The sequence below is a fragment of the Podarcis bocagei genome (genome assembly GCF_964188305.1).
Source record: "Podarcis bocagei genome assembly, chromosome: 5".
NCBI classification, from domain to species: Eukaryota; Metazoa; Chordata; class Lepidosauria; order Squamata; family Lacertidae; genus Podarcis; species Podarcis bocagei.
Window position 1 is genome coordinate 102,374,173 of NC_138129.1, and position 22,413 is coordinate 102,396,585.

The 22,413-nt window shown below is 47.7% G+C and overlaps 1 protein-coding gene across 1 annotated transcript in view; it reads right to left on the reverse strand.

Annotated features, from left to right (window-relative positions):
• Positions 1 to 3,880, reverse strand: part of CRIP2 (cysteine rich protein 2) — a 43,559-nt gene extending 39,679 nt beyond the window's left edge. The window contains exon 1 of the mRNA XM_081193347.1: positions 3,763 to 3,880. Coding sequence (XP_081049473.1) covers positions 3,763 to 3,805 — 43 coding nt within the window. The 5' untranslated portion in view covers positions 3,806 to 3,880. The remainder of the gene's footprint in view (positions 1 to 3,762) is intronic.
• Positions 3,881 to 22,413: the final 18,533 nt, after the last annotated feature.

Sequence of the window (22,413 nt, forward strand, 5' to 3'; positions counted from 1 at the left end):
ACTAAAAACAATATTTTGATGGCACAGCACACCCCTTTGTTTGCACAAGATTGACTCCCCTTCTATCACCATCAGCTGGTGAGTCTTTTCCAAGCTGGGCACCACCATTCATATGTGGTGGACCTGTGCAAAGATCACCCACTTTGGGGAAGAGATATTTGCCACCCTCCTCCATCTCCAGACACGAGCTGCCACCTTTCCCAACAGTGACTCTCCTGTCAAACATCAATTATAGACTGCATACCAACTCCTACCAAAACATTCCTGGCCTAGCAGCGGCCAGATCAGAACTAGCAGCCCACTAGACATCAGTGCACTGTCATACAACAAATGGCTAAACAGATTATGGCAGATACATAGTCCAGTCAGAAAAACTGACCGGCATTTTTGAGTCATGAGAGGCACTACCCAAAAGACTTGTTCTATGCTACATGGCATCCATTTGTAGAATTCATTAATAGTAGAGCTTCCTGCAGCCAATCAGAAGCTGCACCTTGGTTTCCAAATGTTTTGGAAGTTGAACGGACTTCCAGAACGAATTCCGTTCGACTTCCAAGGTACAACTGTACACACGACCTAAGTATTTCCAAACACAATACAGTGGTACCTCAGGTTACATACGCTTCAGTTTACAGACTCCGCTAACCCAGAAATAGTGCTTCAGGTTAAGAACTTTGCTTCAGGATAAGAACAGAAATTGTGCTCCGGTGGCGCAGCGGCAGCAGGAGGCCCCATTAGCTAAAATGGTGCTTCAGGTTAAGAACAGTTTCAGGTTCAGAATGGACCTCTGGAATGAATTAAGTACTTAACCCGAGGTCCCACTGTAGTGATTTCTACAGCTAAGAGTGAGAGCCAGGCACAATACTGTATAAGAATTCATTGTCGCATAGAATCATAGAACCTTGTTGATGCATTTCATTAGAAAAAGCACAAGTCCATGTGGGAATCTTTCAGGAAATATCTCTAAAGAAGGGACAACAGAAACCATTTCTGAGGACCCATTAGTAGGCGGAGGCCTGGGCCACAAACAGGAGAACTATCACATGCCAATATAAGGGAAAATGTTAAGAAATGAGTCCCCAAATGCATGGGGTTAAAAGCAGGTCCTGTGTCTGCAGATACCTGTCTTATTGTACCAGGAACAACTTGTATGTTTGTGTGCTCCCTATTCACCTCACCATCTTCCTCTGCTCACACATCCAGCTTCAGCAAAGCTTTTCTTGTTTAAAGCACTGCTTCCAGAAACATCTGAACTGAGATACTGGGATCTGAGCAGTACCAAGAAACCAGGATATCAAACAGCATCTCCAAGATCACTCAGACCAGTTTCCCAGTTTGGATAGCAAGAGAAACTATGACTTAAGAAACCAGGAAAGCTCTGTCAAAGCTGGGAGTGCAATGAAGACCACATGGCTAATTCCTGGTCCAGTATTGTTCTGCCTAAACCAGGCCAGTAACTGGTCAAGTATCTTTCCTGAGAAATTCATTCAGGTTTTCAGTTCTGACTTTAATGCTTCCCATGCATATTTCTCACAGGAGTCATTAAAAAAAAAGATTGTCTCTCTCATATCATGCTCAAGAGAACAGAACTCCCCCAGAGAGCAGAAGAAAGAATATGTGTTATTCCCATCACAAACATGATCCCAAGGAAAGGGGTAATGAGTTTTTTCACCCCCACACAAATGTCTTTAAATAGAAAACAGTGAATTCGTCTTCCTTTGTGTGTTTACTTGCAGATGGTGGGAGAGAAACAAGCACACTGGCTAATGCATAACTCCTTAACAGAAACAAGCAGGAAGATACCATTGTGATGTCATGCTTCACAGAGCCTCAACCAATTCCAGGAAGGAAAAGCGAACAATGCACAGCAAATCCTCAGCATGGAATTGATGCCCGACTGGGTGTAACAAGGGAATGCTGCACCCTAATTCCATTAGAAAGTGATCTGGTGAGCGCTTGGGTCCCCTAAAGGCAGTCTAATTTAAAACTGCAATTCCCAGAACAAAAGCTGTCCAGACAGAGAACAGAATCTGGCCGGGCCATTATGCAGTGGCTACAAACCCACATTTTGAACCATCTGCTGCTGAACAAGAGGCCATAATGTTCCCTTGACAAAGGCAAGAAAGTGGCAGTAAAAGAGGACTTGCCTGCATTCTTCGTGCCTCCTTTGACTGACTGAACTAAACAAACCAACACCCAAGATTTAGAAATTGCCTTTCTGAGGTGTTCAGCACTCGCTTAATTTAACACACGAAAACAGTCAAGCTGCCAAGTTAAGGACCCTAAAATGATGTCCAGAAACCCATCAGGTGGTGGCTCATGAACTGCCCGGGTCTCACTTATTCACCTTCATTCTGTATTAATGGCATTTGGGGCAGAGAATATGATATTCTGGTCATCCTGGAAGCAGAGCTGTAGCTAGGTGATCTTGCGCCTCTGGCAGAACCGTCCAGATTGCACCCTCTAGCCATGGACAAATGAGCTCTTCTTGCCGCCTCTTCTCCAACCCCCCCACCCACCCATTCAATTCACCCTCTATGTAAAACCATTTCTTATGAGGCAATAATCAATATTTATAATGGACATATTTTTAGCCAATTTTGTGCCCCCCAATTGCCTGCGCCCCTGGCGGGGCCCACCTTGCCACCCCCTAGCTATGGTCCTGCCTGGAAGATGGATACATTAGATTTCCAAACTCTCGTGCAATATACAAAATTAATGTGTGGTTCTATGCATGGGGAGCCCCACTGCAGCCTACTGAGGCTCCAGTTCTCTCTGTCCTGCTCTTGGCAACAGAGGTTCTAAAGAAGGATGCAGGATGCGTCCCAATTCCTTGACCTCAGGCACCTGCATTGCATGCCTAGAAACAGCTTCCAATAACAACAAAAAATGGGAACGAGCCAGTAGCAGCCGCTCACTGCAAGCCTATGGTATGCTAAGTGGGATGGGGTGAAGTCGGGGAGTGGCTCCACTTTTCTACAACCGCCAACACACTCGACATGCTCTTAGCAAACGGTTTCACCCAACACTCTCTCTCTCACACCCACCGGCCTGTTCCTGCTGCTCATTTTTAATTGACCATTTTGTTTAGGAGACATCTGCATGATTAGCCCCGTGCTCAAAAGAGGAGCGGGTAACCTAGCAACAATCTGAGTTCTGTAAGAATGAAGAAGACACGTCCACTGTTTTCTTTCAGTAGGAGAGGGAATCTGGCAGGAATGAATGCGCCGGGTGGGAAAGTGAATTTTTGACAAGGAGAAATGATTGGAGGAGGAGGCCTGCGAGAGCAAAGGATTCGATAACGAGAAAGTATTTTCTGTACATTTGGACTAGTGGAGCGGCTTGTGGTTTGGCTGTTGCATAAGAGCATCCCTGCCGGGTCTCGCTCCGGTCCCGGCAGATCCCCAGAGCGGCCGCCTATCTGCTTCTGGGCACTCGCAAGGCGGGCCTGCTGCTCCGCGCTATACTGCCTCTGAAGAGGGAGGCTCCATCGAGCCCAGAAGCAGCTCCTTCGGGCTCGGGGGCAAGAAGCGCTTCGCCCCAGAGGATGGCGCGGCCAAGGGACCGCGCGCGCACGAGGAGCCACCGAAGGCGTGGCTAAGCGCAAAGCTCGCCAAGGCGGCGCCCGCCGGCTTCTTCTGCTTTGTCCCCGCCCGGGCATGGCCTCTGAGCATGGGCAGAGCGCCCGGGCGCGGCAGCCAGCATCTTCGCTCTGGCGGGCGCGTCTTGGGGAGAGATGGAGGCGAGGAAGGAGCCACTCACCGAAGTAGACGGTCTTGTCGCACTTGGGGCACTTGGATGCCATGGCGTGCGCGAGGCGGACGAGCGACAGAGTGGAGCGTCTCCGGCGCCGCCGCCCGACCCCCCCCCCGCCCGCCGCGCCCCGCCTCCGCCCGCGCCCATTGGCTGCGCGCTCCGCCCGGACCGAGAGGGGGCGGGGCCCGTGGCGCGGGCGGGCGAGGAGCGCCCCCCCCCCAGCAGACGGGCGGGGCAGGGCGGCGGCTGCGCTGGGCGCCGCTTCCCGCGGGGCGCGCCTCTCCGGGCGGAGCCCCCGGGAGAAGCCGGCGAGGGGGAGGCAGGCGGCGGTGCCCTTCCCTCGCCCGGGGCTGGTTCCCTCTTCCATGGGACAGCCCTCGAGGTTATCCTATCTCCCTCCGGCTCGTCTTCACCCAGCCCCTCCAACTGTTCCTCACAAGGCGTGGTTTCCAGACCCTTGAACATCTTGGTTGCCCTCCTCTGCACACCTTCCTCCTTAAATTGGACACAGGATTCCACGTGTGGTCTGACCATGGCAGAATAGAATGGTCCTTCATCTGGACTCTCGACTTCTGTTGATGCAGCCTAGAAGAGCATTAGCTTTGTTTGCTGCTGTATGACATTGTCCACTCATGTTCAGCTTGTGGCCTAATAAGACCCCCACCTAGATCCTTTTCACATGAACTACTGGCAAGCAAGGTGTCTCCCATCTTCCTGCCTAAGTGCAGTCCCTGGGCTGGACTCATTTGGAACAAAATCTTGGGGAAGTGCGGGGGTTGTTCTGCTATTGCTTCCCTGATCCAAGTGTCTAATGTGTTTTAAAATGTCCTTAAGCAGTTGGTGGTGTTAAGTTGTGGGTGATCATATCAGACGACACAGCAATTCTTCAGACAGCTCGTTTATTCACAGAACAGAACAGAACAGGGCTGAAGGGTTCAGCCAACCTGCTTATATAGAGCTCAACTACATGGCAACAGTAACAACTTTCTGTAAGGATCCAATCACTGAATGTCACTTTCAATTCCTTATTTGCATATGCAAATAAGTGAAAACTATCTACCTGAGTGAAAACTATCTACCGAATCCCCCAGCTGGCCCAGGGTGAGAACTTCAGTACATGACACCAGTCCCTACTGAGATAAGGCATTAGTTTTTGCTTCACAGAACTCTAGCCCAATGGTTGCCATCAATTTGATTTGAATTAATTTTATAATGAAATGATTTTAGAATGTATTATTTTATTATTGTTAGCCGCCCTGAGCCCGGCTTCAGCTAGGGAGAGCGGGATATAAATAATAAAAATTATTATTATTATTTATTATTAGTTACAATCGTAATGGTTTCCTTATATACATACAACACTACACGTAATGGTTCAATTAGGCAAAAAAGCATATCGGTTACATTTCACTCACTTCCATTAGACCGACAGTGTTACATGTCCAACAACATAGTCCTTTAAATAGGTTGGGTGCTTGGAAACTCTGCTGGACCGGCGGGGACCGGTACCCAGGTCCGGGGGGCCACCCAATTCTTGCTGAGGCTGTGGCGCAACCCTAGGTGGCATTGAACCCAAGTCCCCTGGATCCGCTGCTGTGGGTGGAACCTCTGCGAGTGGAGTTGGAATGTCAGGCACAGCAGTGATCTCATAGAATCCTAGAGTTGGAAGAGACCACAAGGGCCATCGAGTCCAACCCCCTGCCAAGCAGGAAACACCATCAGAGCACTCCTGACATATGGTTGTCAAGCCTCCGCTTAAAGACCTCCAAAGAAGGAGACTCCACCACACTCCTTGGCAGCAAATTCCACTGTCAAACAGCTCTTACTGTCAGGAAGTTCTTCCTAATGTTTAGGTGGAATCTTCTTTCTTGTAGTTTGGATCCATTGCTCCGTGTCCGCTTCTCTGGAGCAGCAGAAAACAACCTTTCTCCCGCCTCTATGTGACATCCTTTTATATATTTGAACATGGCTATCATATCACCCCTTAACCTCCTCTTCTCCAGGCTAAACATACCCAGCTCCCTTAGCCGTTCCTCATAAGGCATCGTTTCCAGGCCTTTGACCATTTTGGTTGCCCTCCTCTGGACACGTTCCAGTTTGTCAGTGTCCTTCTTGAACTGTGGTGCCCAGAACTGGACACAGTACTCCAGGTGAAGTCTGACCAGAGCAGAATACAGTGGCACTATTACTTCCCTTGATCTAGATGCTATACTCCTATTGATGCAGCCCAGAATTGCATTGGCTTTTTTAGCTGCCGTGTCACACTGTTGGCTCATGTCAAGTTTGTGGTCAACCAAGACTCCTAGATCCTTTTCACATGTACTGCTCTCAAGCCAGGTGTCACCCATCTTGTATTTGTGCCTCTCATTTTTTTTGCCCAAGTGCAATACTTTACATTTCTCCCTGTTAAAATTCATCTTGTTTGTTTTTGCCCAGTTTTCTAATCTGTCAAGGTCGTTTTGAAGTGTGATCCTGTCCTCTGGGGTGTTAGCCCCCCCTCCCAGTTTGGTGTCATCTGCAAATTTGATCAGGATGCCCTTGAGGCCATCATCCAAATAAAGATGTTGAATAAGACCGGGCCCAAGACAGAACCCTGTGGCACCCCACTAGTCACTCTTCTCCAGGATGAAGAGGAACCATTGATGAGCACCCTTTGGGTTCTGAGTCTATGGGGAGTTCGGCAGACCCTCTGAAACGGTTTGGTTCGGCTCCCCGCCCGCAGTCTGTAAAAGAGGTGTAGGTGGAGCCTCACCATCTGTAAGTGTCTGTTACGGAGCCACAAGCGCGGTTGGGGGCACCGCGGTAGTGTCCAAATCCCCAACCCTGCGCCTAAGCTGGTCTATGTGCCAGCACCACAAACCTCCATTTTCGAGTGCCACCTGGTACAAGCGAGGTCCAGTGATTCCCACTACTGTGGCTGGCACCCAAGGAATGCCCCCCACAAAATTCCAGGCAAAGACCTGGTTTCCTGGAACAAAGGAAAGCGTTAGCACAGCCCGGGGGTTCGGCCACGGCAAAGTCTGGGTGCAGCCGGTCAAGAGGAGATCTGAGGTGGCGGACCATAAGTAGTTCGGCAGGACTCCACCCTGTGGCGGCATGAGGTGTGATGTGTTGCACAAACAAGTATTCAGCGACTTGCTCGTGCCAGTCTCCCTGGTCCAGGCGCGCCAGTGCCTCTTTTGCTGAGCACACCATTCTCTCTGCTTGCCCATTGCTGGATGGGTGAAATGGTGCCATTCGGGCATGGTGGATGCCCAGTCTCAAAAGTGCCTGACGTGAACTGTGGTCCGTTGTCGGAGACAAGGACATCAGGACACCCATGCTTTGCAAAGAGGCCTCACAGCACCCGGATAACGGTCTAGGTAGTGGGGGAGGGCATCAGAGCCACCTCCAGCCATTTGGAATAGGCGTCCACCACTACCATAAAGGTCCAGCCGTGAAAGGGGCCAGCAAGATCGATGTGCACCCTCGACCCGGGTGTCTTGGGCATCTCCCAGGTTTGTCCCTTAGCTGCCGGTGGCGCACGCCTCGATTCTTGGCACGCTTGACAGGCGGAAACCCAGGCAGTGATGGCATCGTCCATGTTAGGCCACCAGACGTAACACCGAGCCAACGCCTTCATTTTGACTAATCTTTGAGTCTTTGGGGAATCACGACACGGTCTCCCCACAGCAGACAGCCGCGATGAGCCGAGAGTTCATGTTGTCTGGTTGCGAAGGGCTGGAACTCTGATGCAAAAGGCCCTTGTGGCCACCCCCTCCACACCCAGTTGAGCACACGGCTGATGGTGCAATCCTGGGCAGATGCGGAGGCCACGGTAGCAGCCGATACAGGCACTGCAGGAAGATCTTCAATCAGGAGGAGCGATGAAGCTGGAGCCGGGTCTTCCACAAACACTGGAAGAGGGCAACAGCTGAGGGCATTGGCATGGCCCATTGATTTTCCCGGGCAATGGACGAGCTGATAGTGGTAGGCAGCCAGGAAAACAGTCCATCGCAGCATGCGCAGTGAGAGGACTGGTGGGGTTGGTCGATCACCGGCGAAGAGGCCCAGGAGCAGCTTGTGGTTGGTGATGAGGTCAAAAGTCCTGCCGTAGAGGTATTCATGGAACCTCTTCACTCGACCACCTTCGACCACCACCAGTTGGAGCAGGATTCCTTTTGGTGTACTGACCTCCCTGCTGCACCAGGGATTCCCTGCCTGAGCTGCTTCAGGTCATGGCAGATGTTCTCCTGGAGACACCTAGGGGATTTTAACATCCATGCCGACACGACCTTACAAGGGGCCACTCAGGACATCGTGGAAAGCGTGGCCTCCATAGGGCTGTCCCTGAATACGTCTGGCCCAACACATAGTCATGGACATGCCTTAGACCTGGTGTTCACCTCTAGTGGCGTGGGTGATCTGACACTAAGTAAATGTGAAACAAAAGTAGTGCCATGGTCAGATCACTTCGTGGTGCAACTGGACTTCTCCGCCACCCTTCCCCTCTGCAGGGAGGTGGGACCAATTTGGATGGTTCGCCCCTACCACTTAATGGATCCAAATGGTTTACAGAGAGTGGTAGGGGATGCTTTATCCCATGTTGATGGCCTTTCAGCTGATTCCCTGGTGACCCATTGGAATATGGAGTTAACCAGGGCTATTGACTGTCTGGCTCTGATGCGTCCTCTCTGATTGCATGGAGCCCAGACAGCCCCATGATTTCCCACAGAGCTGAGGGTGTTGAAATAATCGCTGAAACGGCTAGAGCGCTGTTGGTGGAAAACTCACTCTGAATCGGACCGGACATGGGTTAGAGCTCAATGTCGAGCCTACCAAGAGGCGATGGTGACGGTGAAGAAGACTTTCTTCACCGCCTGTATTGCATCTGCAGAAAATAGTAGCAGGAGACTCTTTCAGGTGGTTCACAATTTAATGGAACCACCTTTACCTTTGGGGCCTTGTAAACACCCCAAGATCTCCTGCAACGATTTTGCAAAGTTTTTGCACTTTTGCAGTTCTGCATGCCATACCTTGCCAGCAGCTCACAATCTTAGTTTTCTGGCTCAGCAGAAAGCTGCCATCAGTAGCCCTGCACACATCTACGCCCAAGTAAGTTTGAACACAACCCAAATCTTTAACCTTGAATTTCTTGCCCAGTTGTGTGGAAAATCTTTTGATTTGATTGTTTTCTTTTGCCATACGCAAAAGGTCATCAATGAAAACCAAACAGAATTCCTGCTTGTCTCCTGCCCCATGAACATACATGCAGTTGTCAGCTATGCTGCGTTTAAACCCTAAAGATACCAGGGTTTTGTCCAAGCACTTGTTCCAATTGTAGGCAGACTGGCGTAAGCCATACAGAACTTTGTGTAACCTATACACCTTGTCTGCGCCTGTCTCAAAACCTGGCGCTTCAGACATATACAGCTCTTCCTCCAGGTTTGTATTCAGATATGCAGTCTGGATATAAAAATGATTGACTTTGTACTTGCGTTTCGCTGCAATGGCGAGGAGCAAGTGCATGCTCTCCCTCCGTGCAGTAGGTGCAAACACCTCATCAAAGTCAAGCCCTGGCCTCTGGGAAAAACACTTTGCTACCAGGCGTGCCTTGTGTTTAAATCTGCCTGAAGCAAGAGGCTTTAACTTGCATACCCATCTACACCCCACCGCCTTTTGGCAGCGAAGTGGATGTGAACACCTCGTGCTCCTGAAGAGATTGCATCTCTTCTTTCATTGCCCCTTCGCAGAGCAAAGCTTCTTCTCATGGCAACTCTAATATCCTACTTCTTGGTAACTTTGAGGTTCACAAGCTGCCTGATACGCTTGAGCTAAACCAGCTTTGTTATCAGTCAGGCGGCACCCCCTTTGTGCTTCTTTGTTGTTGTTTTTTAAATCATTTTTATTGATTTTACAATAAAAACAGCCAATTAATATATCCATATCATAATCCAATTAAAAACAATAAACTAAAATAAAAAACGACCAAATTACTGTCAGAATTATTAATTATAATTTTTGGGGGGGCTCCCCACAGTCTGGACCTTTGAAGTGTATCTCCAGTATCTTCATTCCTGCCTTCTTCTTGTTGTTTTCATATTTTCCACATCTCTATCTTAACGCTTTAAAGTTCTCCGTCCCTGGCTCTGCGATTCTCAGTCATGTCAGAAATCATATATCCTTTCATTCGTCGAATACAGCTTTATTTGTGTGTGTGTGTGTATGTGTGTGTGTATATATATATATATATATATATATATATATATATATATATGGAGGTTTTGGTGTTTTCGGGTATCTTCCCGTGTAAGAGTTGGGGTGTCTAGGCGACGTTTCGACGAGGTCTCACTCGTCATCTTCAGGCTGGTGCTTTCGGCTTCTTGTTACTAGAACAGAGCAGGATCTCAGTGTTTGAGTTCCTATAAATACTGTTGAGGGGGTGTGGTGTATAGCCTCCAACGTTCTGGGCAGAGAGGAAGTTCCCAGGTTATTGTGCCTTTTCTTCTTTTGTTCATTAATTACTTGAGGGATATCTTGAGTGATTTCTTGAGTGATATTCTGAGTACCACTTAGGAGGGTCATTAGGTGTGGATTAGTTGCTAAAGCTTTCGTGTCTTGACCTCTTGAGCTTGTGAAGAGTTTTTCTGAGTTTTTCTGAGAAGAGTTTTTCTGAGAAGATGGCTGTACTGCACTTAGTTGTGCTCTGGCTTGGCTTCGTGTATAGGGGCGAGCTGTGGTTTTGTGCCCTGTGCCAGCCAGATCTGTGTAGGGATTGCAGGGGGGTGCAGCATCCGGAGGTGCCACTATGGTTTGGCTACTGGATGGTATCTGTAATTTATCTGTGGAGAGGGTCTGGGTTTGGGTCTGGTGTGGTTGATTGGAGATGGCGTTCTGTGTGCCTCTGGTTCTGGTGTCGGTTTTTGTGGGGAGGGCTAATTTCCAGATGTCTGGCAGGCGGGACGTGTCGTCACGCTTGTTCATGTTGTGAGGGTGTTTCTCTATCTCGATGGCTTCCATGATTATTCTCTTGTGGTGATGTTCCATGTTAAAGAGCAATTTGGAATCTGCAAAATTAATTTCGTGTCCTGTTTCTTTCATGTGTTGGTAAAGAGAGGAAGTTTTTTCTTCTTTTTTGACGGCATTCTTGTGTTCTGCGATACGTGCATTTATTCGTCTGTTTGTTTGTCCAATGTACGTGGCTGGGCAGACTTTGCAGGGTATTTCATAGACCCCTTGGTTTTCTAACTGGATTTTATCTTTTGGGTTTCTGAGGATATTGGCTATTTTTTGGTTGGTGCAAAAGGCTGTTTTGATATTGTGTTTATGGAGGATTTTGCTAATTTTATCTGTGGTGCCCTTGATATAAGGAAGGAGGGCCATGCCATTGTTTTCTTCTGTGTCTTGGTTTTTGGGGGGTGTTTCTTTTTGGATTAGCTTCGTAACCCTGTTTTGCTGGTATCCGTTGGCGATTAACACATTTGAGAGATTCTGTAACTCAGTTGTCAAGTGGTCTTCGTCAGCCAGGCGTTTGGTTCTGGAGATGAGAGTCTTGGCTACGGAGTTTATTTGTGCAGGGTGGTGGTGTGATTGTGCATGTAAGTAGCGGTTGGTGTGTGTTTTTTTCCGGTAGATAGTGTGTCCTAGGGAGCCATCAGGTTTTTTGTAGATTAGGACGTCAAGGAAGGGAAGTTGGTTGTTGGCTTCTATTTCCATAGTGAATTGTATTTTGGGGTGTAGGCTGTTGAGATGTGTGAGGAAGCTATCTAGTTTTTCCTTCCCGTGTGGCCAAATTACAAAGGTGTCGTCAACATATCTGAGCCAAAGTTTGGGTTTGTGTTCTGACTTGTCTAAAGCATTGGTTTCAAAGTGTTCCATGTACAGATTTGCGATGACCGGTGAGAGGGGTGATCCCATAGGTGCTCCTTCTATCTGTTTGTATCTTTGTCCATTGTGGATGAAGTACGTGTTGGTTAGGCAGTGGTTGGTCAGGTCCAGGATGTATTCGGGGGGATTGTATTTGTTTTGAATGGCTGTCAAGGCTTCATTAATGGGCACTTGTGTGAAGAGAGATACAACATCGAAGCTCACAAGTAGGTCATCGGGATGTAGGTTTTGCTTCTTTATTGTTTCTATGAACTGGAAGGAGTTTGTAACGTGTGAAGCGATAGATTCTGCATAGGGCTGAAGTTGCTTAGCGAGAAATTTAGCGAGATTTTGTAGAGGTGAGCCTATGGAGCTGACTATTGGTCTGAGTGGTGTTCCTTCTTTGTGTATCTTGGGGAGACCGTAGAGTTTGGGGCATCTGGATGATTTTTCTCTGGGGATGATTCTTAGCTGGATTTCTTCACTGATAGGAGAGGCTTTTATTTTGGATTTGGTGGTTTTTTCCAGATAGGTGGTGGGATCTGTTTTTATAGGTTGGTAGGTAGGGTCTTGGAGTAGATTTGATAGTTTTGCTTGGTAGTCCGATGTGTTCATCACAACAGTGGCATTACCTTTGTCTGCTGGGAGAATGATTATGTTGTTGTCTTTCTTCAGGTTGGTGAGTGCTTTCTGTTCTTCTTTGTGTAAATTGCTTCTGGGTGGTTTGCTGGAGCAGAGGATGTTGGTGACTTCGAGTCTGATTTTATTGGCTTCATCTGGGTTGATTTTGGTTAGGCTAGCTTCGACTCCGCATATGATGTTTTCCGTGGGGATGCGTCTCGGGGCGACTGCAAAGTTGAAGCCTTTGGAGAGTACTTTGGTTTCAGTTGAGGTGAGGATCCTGTCTGATATGTTATGTACTGTTTGTTTCATGGGTTGTTGTGGAGGGTGGCTGGGCTTCTGGCGTTTCTCTAGTTTGTGGAGTTTGTTGGTGTGTGTGTCTGTCTTATGTGAGGACTCTGTTTCAGCTCTCCAAACGGCTAGTTGTTTGCATTTGTCCCAGAGTGCAGGGTGGATTTTGTTACAGAGTTTGAGGTGAAGAGTGAGCAGATCTTTGTTGGTTTGGTTTAGTAGGTATCTTTTCTTATGTAGTAATTAATGAACAAAAGAAGAAAAGGCACAATAACCTGGGAACTTCCTCTCTGCCCAGAACGTTGGAGGCTATACACCACACTCGTCGAAACGTCGCCTAGACACCCCAACTCTTACACGGGAAGATACCCGAAAACACCAAAACCTGCATTCCTGTACCCGTGAAAATCTACGAAAGCATATATATATATATATATATATATATATATATATATATATATATGCAGGTTTTGGTGTTTTCGGGTATCTTCCCGTGTAAGAGTTGGGGTGTCTAGGCGACGTTTCGACGAGGTCTCACTCGTCATCTTCAGGCTGGTGCTTTCGGCTTCTTGTTACTAGAACAGAGCAGGATCTCAGTGTTTGAGTTCCTATAAATACTGTTGAGGGGGTGTGGTGTATAGCCTCCAACGTTCTGGGCAGAGAGGAAGTTCCCAGGTTATTGTGCCTTTTCTTCTTTTGTTCATTAATTACTTGAGGGATATCTTGAGTGATTTCTTGAGTGATATTCTGAGTACCACTTAGGAGGGTCATTAGGTGTGGATTAGTTGCTAAAGCTTTTGTGTCTTGACCTCTTGAGCTTGTGAAGAGTTTTTCTGAGTTTTTCTGAGAAGAGTTTTTCTGAGAAGATGGCTGTACTGCACTTAGTTGTGTTCTGGCTTGGCTTCGTGTATAGGGGCGAGCTGTGGTTTTGTGCCCTGTGCCAGCCAGATCTGTGTAGGGATTGCAGGGGGGTGCAGCATCCGGAGGTGCCACTATGGTTTGGCTACTGGATGGTGTCTGTAATTTATCTGTGGAGAGGGTCTGGGTTTGGGTCTGGTGTGGTTGATTGGAGATGGCGTTCTGTGTGCCTCTGGTTCTGGTGTCGGTTTTTGTGGGGAGGGCTAATTTCCAGATGTCTGGCAGGCGGGACGTGTCGTCACGCTTGTTCATGTTGTGAGGGTGTTTCTCTATCTCGATGGCTTCCATGATTATTCTCTTGTGGTGATGTTCCATGTTAAAGAGCAATTTGGAATCTGCAAAATTAATTTCGTGTTAATTTTGCAGATTCCAAATTGCTCTTTAACATGGAACATCACCACAAGAGAATAATCATGGAAGCCATCGAGATAGAGAAACACCCTCACAACATGAACAAGCGTGACGACACGTCCCGCCTGCCAGACATCTGGAAATTAGCCCTCCCCACAAAAACCGACACCAGAACCAGAGGCACACAGAACGCCATCTCCAATCAACCACACCAGACCCAAACCCAGACCCTCTCCACAGATAAATTACAGACACCATCCAGTAGCCAAACCATAGTGGCACCTCCGGATGCTGCACCCCCCTGCAATCCCTACACAGATCTGGCTGGCACAGGGCACAAAACCACAGCTCGCCCCTATACACGAAGCCAAGCCAGAACACAACTAAGTGCAGTACAGCCATCTTCTCAGAAAAACTCTTCTCAGAAAAACTCAGAAAAACTCTTCACAAGCTCAAGAGGTCAAGACACAAAAGCTTTAGCAACTAATCCACACCTAATGACCCTCCTAAGTGGTACTCAGAATATCACTCAAGAAATCACTCAAGATATCCCTCAAGTAATTAATGAACAAAAGAAGAAAAGGCACAATAACCTGGGAACTTCCTCTCTGCCCAGAACGTTGGAGGCTATACACCACACCCCCTCAACAGTATTTATAGGAACTCAAACACTGAGATCCTGCTCTGTTCTAGTAACAAGAAGCCGAAAGCACCAGCCTGAAGATGACGAGTGAGACCTCGTCGAAACGTCGCCTAGACACCCCAACTCTTACACGGGAAGATACCCGAAAACACCAAAACCTGCATTCCTGTACCCGTGAAAATCTACGAAAGCATATATATATATATATATATATATTCAACTGTATATATATATTTCAACTGCCAGTGCAGCTTTCCCTGACACCATTCCAGTCTTCCATTCCAGGCTGTTGTCCAAGTCTATCGTCTGAAGTTTAATGATGCAGCAACTCCGAAGTTGTTACATCATTCCAATCCAGGCTGTTGTCCAAGCTTTTCGTTTGAGATTTAATAACATAGTAGCTTCCACATTGTTAACTTATTGCTGTAAATTGTTGAGCATACTGTTTGCAGTATTGCAATGTAAATGAACTGTATTCCACAGATATAAGTCATTTGGCGATTGATCAGCCTCTCGGAGACCACACAACCCCCCCCCCCGGACCCTGGGGGGGGGCTGCTGGACATCCATTCAGCCTTCTCTCTTGCTCATAATGAAAAACATCTGCAAACAGCTGCACTATATGTTGTCCCAAATTGTTATCTCAAGTCATTGTAAAGTCAGCCAGCAAATATTTCCTGCTTCCCTCAAAAAAGGGAGGAATTCTCATTTTTCCGTGCTGCGTCATATTAACAAGCGCCGTCTTGTTTCTTCTTTCATCTTTATCAAGTCTTTCAAGTCTAAGTAAAGCAGTTGAATACTTAATTATAAAAGTCCATCTGTACTCTTTTTTAAAAAAATTAGGTTTCTTAATGAGGCTTGGCATAGAAAACCAATTGTAGATAATAATAAATAACAACAATAATAATAATAAATAATAAAACAACAACAATTTATACCCCACCCATCTGGCTGGGCTTCCCCAGTCACTCTGGGCGGCTTCCAAAAAAATATTAAAATACTGTAATACATCAAACATTAAAAGCTTCCCTAAACAGGGCTGCCTTCAGATGTCTTCTAAAAGTCTGGTAGTTGTTGTTCTCTTTGACATCTGGTGGGAGAGCGTTCCACAGGGAGGGCGCCACTACCGAGAAGGCCCTCTGCCTGGTTCCCTGTAACTTGGCTTCTCGCAATGAGGGAACTGCCAGAAGGCCCTCGGTGCTGGACCTCAGTGTCTGGGTAGAACAATGGGGGTGGAGACGCTCCTTCAGATATAGTGGACCGAGGCTGTTTAGGGCTTTAAAGGTCAGCACCAACACTTTGAATTGTGCTTGGAAACGTACCCAGTTACCTGGGTCTTCTTTTTCCCACTTTTTGAACATGGGGACAACATTTGCCCATCTCCAGTCTGCAGGGACCTCCCCTGTTCTCCAAGAATTCTTAAAGAACATAGACAAAGACTCTGAGATTATATCCACAAGCTGCTTTGGTACCCTTGGCTGCAGCTCATCAGACCCTGGAGATTTGAATTCATTTAAATCTCCAGGTGTTCCCGGACCACCTCTATTCGCCGCTCTGAGCCCAGCCATGGCTGGGGAGGGCGAGGTATAAATAAAAATTATTATTATTATTATTATTATTATTATTATTATTATTATTATTATCATCATCATCATCATCATCATCATCTTGGGCTGCAGCTCTGTGACAGATAGCAGAGCCTGGCCACAGTCTGGTGATGCAGTCCCTCAGAATTCCACCAGAGGGCTAGAGCCTTTCTCTGATTGGCTATCAAGACAGCAGCCAGAGGGGAGGTGGAGACAGCACTTTGGGAGGGAGAACAAAAGGAGCTGTTTCTGAGAGAGTGTTCCTACTGGATGTATTATGAGTATTAGCCTAACTGTAAAGGCAGCTGTGCTGTGAGGAAAATGTCTGGTGGCCATTTTCTGCCTTTGGAATAGTTTGCTTGTGTCAGAGCTGGGCAAGAAATGTAGAACCAAATATATTTCAAAAGCATAATTTGCTTCCCACTGAAAACAGAGAGAAGCACTCAAGAAAAACTAAAATAGTTTTGGAAACTTATTCTCACAGAACCTTGGATCAGACCATTGCCTGTGGAATTGCAACTTACTGCCTGGAGGTTAGGGGGGCAAGTGGCTCTGGCGCCCCCTCTCCTCCCCCACCCCCATCTTTCAAGAGAGGGAGGGGTGAGCAGCAGCTGCTCCCCCAAGCAACAGGTGGTGCCAACTCTCATGTCTGTATGCTCTGTGGGCAGCCCTGTTGAGGTCCAACCTCTTCCTTGTGGCTGAGAGAGAGAGAGAGAGAGAGAGAGAGAGGAATGAGCAGCTGTTCTTGCAATAGACAATGGGTCCACTCACCCACTTTCGGGGTTAGCACCTTGTTCCTCCTAGAGGGAGGGCAGACACATGCCACCGGGGGAGATAAGCCACTGGAGACATGGCTGGCAGCACTTTGCAACTGACATGTTCTTCACAGGATGGGGGAAGGCAGGAGACCAAGGTACAGCTGCTTCACAAAATACATAGTGAGGACCGGCACCAGGTCTGTGGAGAACCTGGCCCACGCAGCCTGGCACTCAGAAGAGAAAGGAGCTGCAGCTGCTTTGCCTCGTGGTGGGGCTCTTTAAAGTGTTGTGCCATTATTATTATTCTTCTTAAATAATTTAAAACTGAGACTGGCACCTGTAGCTGTGGACCCCAATGCTTGCTGGGCCCTGATAGGTGCTAATGATTGCACATCTGATTATGATTGCACTAAAGAAAATGCAAAGGTTGAGCTGGCGCTGTAAGTTGTGTTTCTTATAGGGCTAGTAGACCCCTGGGCACGAGACACAAGAGAACTATCAGTCTCCTTCATAGAATCATAGAGTTGGAAGAGACCACAAGGGCCATCAAGTCCAACCCCCTGCCAACCTGAGTCCAACCCCAACATCGAGTCCAACCCCCCCTCCTTCACCAATAACTTTTTGTAATCGCAACCAAATAACTTTTTGCAATCACAACCAAATAACTCAAGTAATGGGACTGAGAGTGCCCATAATATGGAATGTACAGTAGGTGTCATTTGTTAATGATTTACATGACAGTAGAACAACATCTACAACAGTAGGTGTAACAGGGGTGGGTTCTGAAGACATGGCAAAAAGTCAGTATTTCAAAGAACAATAGAATCTGAACTCTTTGGAGCAGGGGTCAGCAAACTAAGGGCTGCGGGCCGGAATCGGCCCAATTGCCTTCAGGATCTGGCCCACAGATGGTCCGTGGATTGGCGTGGGGATTCTGATCATTCAGGCTGTGCCATTCCCTCCCTTCTCCCTCACACACACCGCAACGGCGCCTCCTCCTGCCCTCCTTCTGGCTTCTCCCCGCCCTGCCTAGAGGAGGAAGGGGGCTGGACTTTGTTGAGCCGCAGTTGGCTGAACACCATGTTAAGCAGCCCCTCTCCGGAGCCAGCCCTTTTGCGCTGCTCAGCATCCGGCTGCCACCAGCCCCTGCCACTTGCAAGGCACAGGTAACCTATGTCCTTTTATTTAAAATGCATCTGTGGAATCTTTGTGGGGCCTGTGTCCTGGCATGGAATGCTGTGTCCTTTTATTTAAAATGCGTCTCTGTGTTATATGTGGGGCCTGCCTGGTGTTTTTACATGTGTCCTTGCATGGAATGTTGTGTCCTTTTATAAATTAAAATGCATCTCTGGGTCTCCTTATACAGGGGGTTGTCGAATACACTGAAGAATGTGGTATATGTGACACTATTTCTGAGCACTGACTTTTTGTATTTTAGTTTAGTAGTCACTATTGCTGGTATATTGTTTTTGTAGCTCTGTATTTATTGGTATTTGACTAAGAGCATAGGGACGCGGGTGGCACTGTGGGTTAAACCACAGAGGCTAGGGCAGGGATCTGCAACCTTTAAGACAAAAAGAGCCACTTGGACCCGTTTCCGAAGAAAAAAAAACTGGGAGCCGCAAAACCATTGCATGCGTGCCGCTGCCCTCCGATCTGACAGCGTGTGGGAAGGTGACGTCGGGACGGTGCGTGACTAACGCACGCACCGCCCCCATGCGACGTCACAGCCAGTACAGCGCTCGCCACAGTGGGGAGTGTCGGGGCGCACAATGCGCCTCCTCCCCTCGCTAGTATCCGCCCCGGAGCCGCGGCAAATGTGTAAAAGAGCCACATGCGGCTCCAGAGCCGCGGGTTGCTGACCCCTGGCCTAGGGCTTGCCGATCAGAAGGTCGGCAGTTCGAATCCCCACGAAGGGGTGAGCTCCCGTTGCTCGGTCCCTGCTCCTGCCAACCTAGCAGTTCGAAAGCACGTCAAAGTGCAAGTAGATAAATACCGTATTTTTCGCTCTATAGGACGCACCAAAGTGGGGGGTTCTTGTTCTCCCCCTCAAAAACAAGGTGTGTTCAAGAGCAGGTCGGGGAACAGCACAAAGGTGCGCGCAGCCTTGCCGTTGCCCCCCGAGCTTGTGGGGCTGGCGGTGGGGGAAAGCGCTGCTTTCCCCCACCACCAACCTCAAAGATCCATGGAACCTTTGGAACGCAGCTTCGGGGGCAGCCTTTCAAGCCTCCGCAGGGCGGCGGCGGCTTTGTGCAGCTTGTGCGCAGCGCAGCACTCCCCGGGCTTCGGGCTGCAGGCAGCTGTCCACAACTCCCGCTGGGCTCCGCAGGCTTGCGGATAGCTGCCCTAAGCCCGGGGTGCACAGCGCCGCGCTCCCCGAACTTCGGGCTGCAGGCAGCTGTCTGCAAGCCTGCGGAGCCTGGCGGGAACTCTCACCGGGCTGTGCAGGCTTGCGGATAGCTTCCTGAAGCCTGGAGAGTGAGAGGGATTGGTGCTCACCGACCCCTCTTGCTCTCCAGGCTTCAGCAAAAGCCTGCATTCGCTCCATAGGACACACACACTTTTCCCCTTCATTTTTGGAGGGGGAAGCTGGAAGCTGTCTGTGGACAAACGCCAGCTCCCTCGGCCTATAAAGCAAGATGAGCATGCAACCCCAGAGTCGTCCGTGACTGGACCTAACGGTTAGGAGTACCTTTACCTAATAGCAATTTTCCATCCCTAGGAAATCATGTCAAGTAAAAGAAAAGTTGACTCCGAGTGCAGGGTTTTCAACGAACAGTGGACTTTTGATTACCTTTAGACTTAAGACTGATTTATTTAGTACACTGTGTCTTTCAGGACGTACAGTTACACATAGTACTGAAGAAATGGGGGGGAAATTGCATCAACATTTGCAAAACTCCTCGAAAAAACTACATAATTTTTCATTGGCACTTGACGAAAGCACTGATGTTCATGATTCTGCACAATTTCTAATTTTCATTTGTGGGACAAATGATAATTTCAAAGTCACAGAGGAGCTTGCTGCACTGCAAACCATCAAGGGAACAACAACAGGAGAGGATATATTTGAAAAAGTTTGCGAAACTGTGCGTGATTTGGAGCTGGACTGGGCTAAAATAGCCAGTGTGACAACTGATGGTGCTCCTAGCATGATGGGGTTTATGAGAGGAGAGGTTGCACACATTAACCAAGAGATGGACAAACACAACCATTCACATCCAATAGGCATACACTGCCTCATGCACCAACCAGCAGTGTTGTAAAAAATCACTGAAGTTGGACTCTGTCATGAAAACTGTGGTATCTTGTGTTAACTTCATTAGAGCTCATGTACTAAACCACTAAACAGTACTAAACCACTAAACTAAACTGCCAACCTAGCCGTTCAAAAGCACGTCAAAGTGCAAGTAGATAAATAGGTACCGCTCCAGTAGGTAAACGGCGTTTCCTTGCGCTGCTCTGGTTTGCCAGAAGCGGCTTAGTCATGGCCACATGACCCGGAAGCTCCCTCGGCCAATAAAGCGAGATAAGCGCCGCAACCCCAGAGTCGGCCACGACTGGACCTAATGGTCAGGGGTCCCTTACCTTACTAAACCACAGTTTCAGGAATTTCTGTCTGAGTTGAATGTTGAACATGAAGATCTTCCGTACCATACAGAAGTGTGTTGGCTGAGTCGAGGAAGAGTTTTGAAACGTTTTTATGACTTACTTCCACATGTTTATGATTTTATGCTTATGAAAAACGATAAAGTACCAGAGCTCAAAGATGCAGAATGGAAATGGCTGCTTGCCTTTCTGACAGACGTAACAGAAATACTCAACACTTTTAATGTTCAACTTCAAGGAAAGGGGAAGCTCAACTGTGATATGTTTTCACGTGAAAGCGTTTCAAGCAAAATTCAACCTTCTCATTAAACAAGTGAAGGAAGAAAACTTCTGCCATCTCTCCACAACTCAAAACCTGTTGGCGGGAAAACCACCAGTTGCATTCCCAAATGAAACGTGTGGATTTACTGGAAATTTTGCAAAAGGAGTTTCAAACTCGATTTAAAGAGCTTCACATCCATGAGCAGGGCATACAGCTTTTTCGGAACCTATTTTATTTTGACATTGAAACTGCTGATCCAATTTACCAAATGGAATTGGTCGAACTACAGAATTGTGACTCTGAAAGACACTTTCAAATCAAGCAGCCTCACAAATTTCTATGCATCTTTCCCCTCTGAGACATTTCTGAATCTCAGGAACCATGCACTCAAATTTGCAACCATCTTTGGCAGCACCTATATCTGTGAACAGACTTTTTCCCAAATGAAACATCTGAAATCTCCAACTAGATCCAGACTAACTTGCATCACTTGCTATGATTAGCAGTGACAAATATGGAACAGGATATCAACCATCTCATTAGCTAAAAGCAGGCCCATACTTCCCATTGAATTATTTATAAGTTTATTTATGTTGATTAAAATCGTTCTTCATTTTAAATATTGTAGTTTTTCCTGTTTTTTGTGCACTACAAATACAATATTAGCAGTATGCATAGGAATTTGTTCATTTCCGCCCCCCCCCCAATATAGTCCGGCCCCCCGCAAGTTCTGAGGGACAGTGGACCGGCCCCCTACTGAAAAAGTTTGCTGATCCCTGCTTTGGAGCGATGAACTCAGTCTTCTTGACACCACCTGCACTGAACAGCATAGAGCAGCTCATTCTCAGGTTTGTCTTCTGAGGCATCAGCACACTCTTGTAGAAGAGTGACTAGTGGGGTGCCACAGGGTTCTGTCTTGGGCCCGGTCTTATTCAACATCTTTATCAACGACTTGGATGATGGACTCAAGGGCACCCTGATCAAATTTGCAGATGACACCAAACCGGGAGGGGTGGCTAACACCCCAGAAGACAGGATCACACTTCAAAATGACCTTGACAGATTAGAGATCTGGGCCAAAACAAACAAGATGAATTTTAACAGGGAGAAATGTAAAGTATTGCACTTGGGCCAAAAAAAATGAGAGGCACAAATACAAGATGGGTGACACCTGGCTTGAGAGCAGTACATGTGAAAAGGATCTAGGAGTCTTGGTTGACCACAAACTTGACATGAGCCAACAGTGTGACGCGGCAGCTAAAAAAGCCAATGCAATTCTGGGCTGCATCAATAGGAGTATAGCATCTAGATCAAGGGAAGTAATAGTGCCACTGTATTCTGCTCTGGTCAGACCTCACCTGGAGTACTGTGTCCAGTTCTGGGCACCACAGTTCAAGGACACTGACAAACTGGAACGTGTCCAGAGGAGGGCAACCAAAATGGTCAAAGGCCTGGAAACGATGCCTTATGAGGAACGGCTAAGGGAGCTGGGCATGTTTAGCCTGGAGAAGAGGAGGTTAAGGGGTGATATGATAGCCATGTTCAAATATATAAAAGGATGTCACATAGAGGAGGGAGAAAGGTTGTTTTCTGCTGCTCTAGAGAAGCGGACACGGAGCAATGGATCCAAACTACAAGAAAGAAGATTCCACCTAAACATTAGGAAGAACTTCCTGACAGTAAGAGCTGTTCGACAGTGGAATTTGCTGCCAAGGAGTGTGGTGGAGTCTCCTTCTTTGGAGGTCTTTAAGAAGAGGCTTGACAACCATATGT